A 7,328-nucleotide genomic window follows, 5' to 3' on the forward strand; every position below is an offset into this window, starting at 1 on the left:
AAACAGGTCAGCAGGTTCCTTTCCCACATCCCCCTCCTGACGTATGAAACACAGACTTTTCTGTATGGTACACATTATACACAGAAACAAGTGTGCATATCTCACAGGTTTTTGTGTTGGTTTTAATAGTTTAAGCTCACCTCATATCCTGGATGAGAGAGATTCTAAGAGGTGACATGGCTGGACTGGTATCAGACTTTCTCCTTTCTGAATCAAGGAGTATTCCTAGATTCAGAACAACAGAATTTCTTGTTAGCAGAAATCCATCTAAAGATTTTAAAATCAATATAAAAAAAACGTGAATTAACACCAACTTGCACTCTTGCATTACTGGCGACTCACTGCTTTCTGAAGATATTGTGGCATATTTCCACTTCAAATAACATGAAAATCTAATATGCTACACAGATGGTTATGCAGATCAGCACAAACTGAGCATTAACATGTTAATGAGCTTAGATTCAGCTGAAGTTGGTATGACATCAAATGGCTTAAGACATATACTAATCAAGTATTATTTTCTAAAGACTACCCTATTTTCTTTCTATGTAATAAAACCGACCAGCACTGTTGACACCAGAAAACAGTGTTCAACATGTTTTATTCAGTACACCACACATTCGTATGCTTAACTAATCTATCACTTTGCACACTCCTGTAACACCACTACTTTTTAAAATAGCACTTTTGGGGTTTTTTTTAAGCAATATTATTACTCTTATCCTTCAAATTCCACTCTAGAATCAAGTTGTATCTTAAAATACAGTCCCTCCCCTCAATCCCAAGTTAGAAAGTATAAAACTGATTGTAACTTCAATCTGATACACAAAAACACTATGGTCAAGTGACATTCAGGAAACCTTAATACTTTCCAAATTTTTGGTTTTGATTGCTTACAGGACCTTGTGCATGTTAGTAATGCTCAATTCTTTGCCTACAGCAACTTTAAAAAAAAAAAAAAAGGCACCCACCACCTCCCCCAAACCCCATTGTTCTCTCCAAAGTTATACCCTATACTCCCATCTGACACAAGTAGTGGTTAAAAATTACATTAACAACCTTAGAAACAGTGGATCTTATGTGCGATATTACTTTTACTGCAACACTTGATATAACAAAAATTAAAATATGTTTCTTCAGTGTTTTTTGTATTTGGGGTCGGGTTGTATTTTTTTGTTTTTAAATGTCTTTTTCTTTTAAACAATAAGCCTACTGTTCAGTTGTTTTTCGAGAGAGAAGGTAAAACTTCAGGATGTACAGCACAATTTTATATGCTTATACGTTTTCCACACACACACACCCCCCACAACATAATATGCTTTGCCAGTCATGCAGTGACTATGTGTCATATGGAGGACAGTATAGCAGAGCAATCCATTTTAAAGCCTACCTTTGAAGCATCAGGTATTTCTGGTACCTGACTACTGCAGTAGTCAGATACCAGACCCAAACAAGTGGGTTCAATCCAAAGAAGTTTATTTTTCACAAATATATTGAGACAATACACCAGGTCCATATTAATGTGAGGTCCATATTAATGGGTGAGGCCGCACCTCGAATACTGTGTTCAGTTTTGGGCCCCTCACTACAAGAAAGACATTGAGGTGCTGGAGTGTGTCCAGAGAAGGGCAACGAAGCTGGTGAAGGGTCTGGAGAACAAGACTTATGAGGAGCAGCTGAGGGAACTGGGGTTGTTTAGCCTGGAGAAGAGGAGGCTCAGGGGAGACCTCATTGCTCTCTACAACTACCTGAAAGGAGGCTGTAGCGAGGTGGGTGTTGGTCTCTTCTCCCAAGTAACTGGCGATAGGACGAGAGGAAATGGCCTCAAGTTGCACCAGGGGAGGTTCAGATTGGATGTGAGGAAAAATTTCTTTACTGAAAGAGTGGTTAAACATTGGAAGAGGCTGCCCAGGGAAGTGGTTGAGTCACCATCCCTGGAGGTATTTAAAAGACGTGTAGATGAGGTGCTTAGGGACATGGTTTAGTGGGCATGGTGGTGTTGGGTTGACAGTTGGACTCGATCATCTTAGAGGTCTTAATTTCATCTTAATGATTCTATGATTCTAATTCTGTAGCAGATAGAATACTTGACTCGGTTACATTGAGTGAAGGATATTTTCAAGGAAACGATCTCTGCATGGTGCAAATCTGCAGCAGCTCTTACTCATAGCTTTTATCATCATCTTCCAGCAGAAGCTAATCTTACCTGAGGTACTGAAGCTGCCTGATGTAGTTTTTCTCTGTCTGTTTTCTAGGTAGTGTAACAGATGGGACCACAAAGCAGATTTTCCCTAAATTAAAAAAAAAAAAAAATTAGTTAAAGAAATCACTCTCAGCTGAATAAAAAGAAAGCTTAAATCATCATTGAAAGTATCAGCCATAACAAAAACTTGCTTTAAGTATGCTTCTCCCTATAAAGTCATTGGTAAAAACCAAAAAGGAGACACAAGTTGGAGGTGCTCGGGAACTGTAAAGAGGTTGAGAAAGAAAAGGAAGAGTCAAAATACTGGGATCTAATGATTCTGGTAACAGGAAAAAGTCAATTGAACTTCATTTCTCATAGTTCATTAACATGACAAGAAAACATTTAAAGGCTTGTAAAACACTATTTGTGAGTAGAGTTCTAAGTCTGAGGCCGTAACCTGTACTATGTGTCTTTTCCTCCCTGCCTCTCCAGCAGTGAAATGACAAGAGATACAGAGCCAGCCTGAGTAAACCATCTTCCACCTAGACCAAGTCTTGTTCCCTTCAGCGTAATTCAGGGATATAGGTGCATGCTGTCAATTTTCAGAACCTCAAAAGACCCCTCCTCAATTTCATCAAGCAAAGGACTTGGATAATCACAAACACACTAAGAAAAGACAACCCAAAACACAAGCAGGACAATGAAAGCTTATCAGCAAGAATACTCCAGCTCTACACATTATAAAACCAATTTAGAAGTTAAAATTTGGGATGTAGTATTTAGGCCAAGATAAATCCGTCAAATTATGTTAAAAGGTGCACCTTGCTCATTACGCGTTGCTTTCTTAAACCTCTGGTGGCTTAAAGCAGAGTGTGAGGAAATCTTTCGCCGGCAAACTAAAAAGATTCTTGAGTTCATCCTAAAATATTCTGCATGGTAAATCAAAAGCTTGCAAAGCCACAGAAAGGCAGTAGTAATTGAACAGGGGCTCTCCAGCACATTAACTGGAATTACTTACAGAGGAAATTAATTAGTATTACTTATCATCTTCCCAAATTATTATATTAACTTGAAATCCCAGTAAAGATTTAGCAATTCTGCATTTCAGAAAAGCAGTCATATTATAAAGCCATATTTTTATTTACAACTTTGTGCAGAAAGAAACCATGACTGTAAAGCAACAGTTGTCAATTCAGCACTATCAATGTAATCTAAAATCATGTAAGTGCCTTCCTGGAGGTACAGTAATTATGGTTCAACTCTGAATTTTTTTTTTTTTAAAACTATCTTTAAAAATCTCTAAACACTTCAATCCTATAGCTCACTACAACTAACAAAAATAACTAACAACCATGAGGGATTATTCCAGAAGTGGCATGCCTCCAGAAGATAAAGCCTAGAGTGTCTGTAACATCTGTGTTGAGAGAAGTCTATTAAAAATACGCATTCAGTGGTGAAGTTATTAAAAAAAAAAAATCCGGAGAAGCTCAATGCCTCATTGTGTACCTGACAGATCCAACATGGAAAGCCAAAACTGCCAGTCTTATAAAAACATAAAAAGAGAGCATGAAAAATATCAACCAGGGAACAGTTACATCCAAAATGGCATTTCTCTCAATAAACACACACATGCACACACAGTCTAGTGTTCAGCAACTAGCTGCCATGGCAAGAGAACTGCAACATATCACATAAAGCAGCAAACAAAGGAACCTGCAGCAAATAGATGTCAACAATCATGATGAATGTAAGAACTCATGCAGTATGTATCTGCCCACTTCCTTTACCATCATGTTACTCTCCTTTAACTTCACCAAATAGCAATGATGATGCAAGCTGTATCTATAAGGAAAAGGAAGACAGCCTAAGGAAAGCAGTGGGACAGAGAACAGGCAAGGGAATAACCAAGGCCTTCTGAAAGTTCAGACTACTGCAGTCATTAGACCCTACATCCAACAACTCTCCCCCATTGCTCTGGGCAAAGGAAGGTGTAGATTCACTCACTTTGCAGAGGAAGAATCAGTAGGTAGCTAATGTAGGACTATCAAGGTTCATCAGCAGGGAAGACGTAAAAGCAGGGATTGGTGGAAGGAAAGCCACCCTCATTACTATGGTCAATTGAGAAAGAAGAGTCTTCCTTGGCTCATCATTGAAAAATAAAATAAAATCGATGTGTAAAACAGCAGGCTTTTGCATATTTAATAAAGGCCAGAGCACACAGAGAATTGGTGGTGCCTTTTTTTTCTTTTTTTAAACTGTGGATCATAATATGAGATGCACTGCACTTCCTCCATCAGGCCTCTATTATATTCCACCACTCTATTTATTCCACCATTCAGCACTGTTTGCCAACATCTGCAATCAATCCAAAGCATTAACCTTATGTAGGGTTGGCCGTCTGGTGGTCTGAAAGGCCCAAATCTGAGTTGAAGCAGAGTATACTGATGCTCTGTCTTCTAAGACGAAAGCAGTACAGCTTCTATCCTAAGTGGTATACAAGAGGGAAGGGAGAGAATCACATGATAAATCTTCACATAGAGAACTGCTATATAGTTTGAAGGAGAGCAGATTTAAACACTGGCGCTTGGGTGCTGGGAACAGAGATACTGAATTACAGTTGTCTGGATTATGTACATTTATTCTGCACATCATTCTAAAAAAAAAAGTTATAATCCTCAGTCCTTGCTATTCCTTTGTACAAAGGAGGAGGAAAGGATGAAGGCCTTCCAAACTCCATCTAGTCCCACAAGCGACTCCAAACAGAAGAGCACGACAAACAATTATTAATTTCATATGAAAAACACCACCTCTAACTAGTGATCTTGTAAACGTCACTTAACTATCCCTATATCACTCGGGAAGAACCAAAATAGCAAGGGTTTTACTCTTAAAAACTAAGTTTTCCTTCATGAAAACAAATTCCCCATACCATATCCCATTGACAGCACCTTTGGCATACGCTGCCTTATAGCCTAATGCAACTTCAATAATGAAAGTATAAGAACACAGAAATACTTTTATTTACCATCCTATTAAAAAAATCACAAAACCCCACAAACCAAACCAAAAACCCCCGGTTAAACAGAAAGAAAGTCTTCCAAGAAGTCATCTGTGGAACACATCTACCTGTGCACTTGTACATACCCCAGAGCAAAAAGTGGAGACAGACAAGGGGGCAGTAACTGACATTAGAAAGGCTGGGGGAGGACACAAGTATTTTAACATGTCTATATACACGCAAAAAGTATCCTCTGAAAGCGGAGAGAGGAAGAGCATAACTCTTGTGATTCATAAGTGCATAACTCAAGCACTTCCCATGACTTTAGGAAAGTGAGTTCTGCAACATACAGGAATATTTGTTCCTCACCTGTTTGACTTGCAGACCGTGGCTCCATATCCTTTCTAAGAGGTCACACAGACTGGCTATCAGGGTATTCTCTTCTACACCTGTGATATTCACTTCACCATGACCTAGCTCCACAGCTTCTCGACCCATTTTTTCAACCAACATCCTCTTGGTCTCAAAAAGGACAAGGCAAAAGAGAGTTAATTCTTTCTGCGGGAACTTCCAAGATCAGTTACACTTTTTAAATAACCAACAAGGAAGCACATGATAGCAAAGATGCGGCAGAATAACTGGGTGAATGCAGTATTTCTGAAGCTAGTGCAAGACTGCATTTTTTTATCCCTGTTTTTCAAGCCAGGGCAGCACCAGTGTTGATCACTTTACAGCCTCTTCCATCCTTCTAACAAGGGGCTTGCAAACAGGCACATAAGCCTCCACAGAGTAACCCCAACAAAGGGAACAGCAGGCCACACATTGACAAGCTAGAGGCCCAACAGCAAGGCAGGCTCGGGTGTTTCTGCAGCCTGGTGAGTGCTCGACTGAGATCAGTATGCTATGTCCACCTCCTCCCAGGGGAGGTTAACGTGCACAAGTGCTTCCAAGTAGCAGGGGGATACGTCATTCCTGTGAGACCCTGTTCTGTCAAAAGGGTATTTGCATTTAAACTAAACGCATTCTGGAGTGCATCTCTTGAGTTTCCCCGATGAGCCGCATTCTCCTAAAATGTGCACAATTCCATACTGGTCAACAAAGCCCTCACCAACTCTTAGTTTCCCAGTCACAATATATTCATCATATATCTACCTGGAGGGAAAAATGACTGGGGAATCACTTCTGCTCATCTCTTACACATTTTTTCATCTTTGTTGCTATTCTAGACTAGCTCTCAAATGAGTAATACCCCCTTAGGCACCTATGCACAGTCTTAGTTGAGACAAAGAACTCTAACTTAGTCTCTAGCTTCTTCTCCTCACCTCCCCTGGCAATTTCCCTCTCTGCTAACAGCAGGCTCACTACATTCCCTAGAGTTGCGTTCCCACAGTGAAAGAATCAAGTCTATCTTCAAGGATTTTCACTGTCATATGCCTCCATTAAGTGAAGGGGATTATTTGGATGTTTCATACATACAGAAAACTAAAGTGAAATCAGAAGTAGATGCATGTATTAAACATGGTTTTACAAAAAGTTGTATATAATTGCTGTATTACCTCCACTGACTTAAGGCAAGAATGTGTCTATTTAATAATTATTCTCTTTACTGTGTTAGTATAAACATTAACATTTAGTTCAGATGAATATATTGTCAAATATATACTGGTGAAGCATGTCTACAAACCAATGCCAAATTTCTTCGTTAAGTGCTTAAAAACTTACGTTTCAGAAGTTTGTTAACCCACTTGCTTTAGTTATGAGAAAAGTTCCTGCATTTTCACCACAACCTCCTCTTTTGGAATATTCACTCTTGTTGAAATAGTATAGTCTCATCAGTGATAACTGAAAGTAGCTATAATAGACATGGGCAGCGGGATGATAAAGACCCATCAGAATATTCAATCTCTTTCTATCATTTTACATTTGCTATCATAAATCTGCTTGATAAAGTTTCCACTCCTTGCAGAATTTCTAAATACATTATCTCTTCATGAATTCCTCACTACCATGCAAAAATCTTTATACGTATAAAGCAGAAACAGATGGCAGAAGAAGGGGGTTCAAACATATTGGTCAAGAAATGGTCCATAAAGGATGGATATGAGGTGCAAGAGAGCAGAAACATTCTCTGTATTACCTTATTTC

At 39.0% G+C, this 7,328-nt stretch overlaps 1 protein-coding gene across 1 annotated transcript in view; it reads right to left on the reverse strand.

The window, feature by feature from the left end:
• DENND5A (DENN/MADD domain containing 5A) overlaps positions 1-7,328 on the reverse strand; it is a 52,089-nt gene that overhangs the window by 15,403 nt on the left and 29,358 nt on the right. Inside the window, exons 11-15 of the mRNA XM_009328621.1 lie at positions 7,187-7,200; positions 5,859-5,873; positions 5,553-5,737; positions 2,207-2,291; positions 141-225 (exon numbers count right to left, since the gene is read on the reverse strand). Of these exons, the coding sequence (XP_009326896.1) occupies positions 141-225; positions 2,207-2,291; positions 5,553-5,737; positions 5,859-5,873; positions 7,187-7,200 (384 nt within the window). The remainder of the gene's footprint in view (positions 1-140; positions 226-2,206; positions 2,292-5,552; positions 5,738-5,858; positions 5,874-7,186; positions 7,201-7,328) is intronic.

This window comes from Pygoscelis adeliae, unplaced genomic scaffold (assembly GCF_000699105.1).
Source record: "Pygoscelis adeliae isolate BGI_AS28 unplaced genomic scaffold, ASM69910v1 Scaffold166, whole genome shotgun sequence".
NCBI classification, from domain to species: Eukaryota; Metazoa; Chordata; class Aves; order Sphenisciformes; family Spheniscidae; genus Pygoscelis; species Pygoscelis adeliae.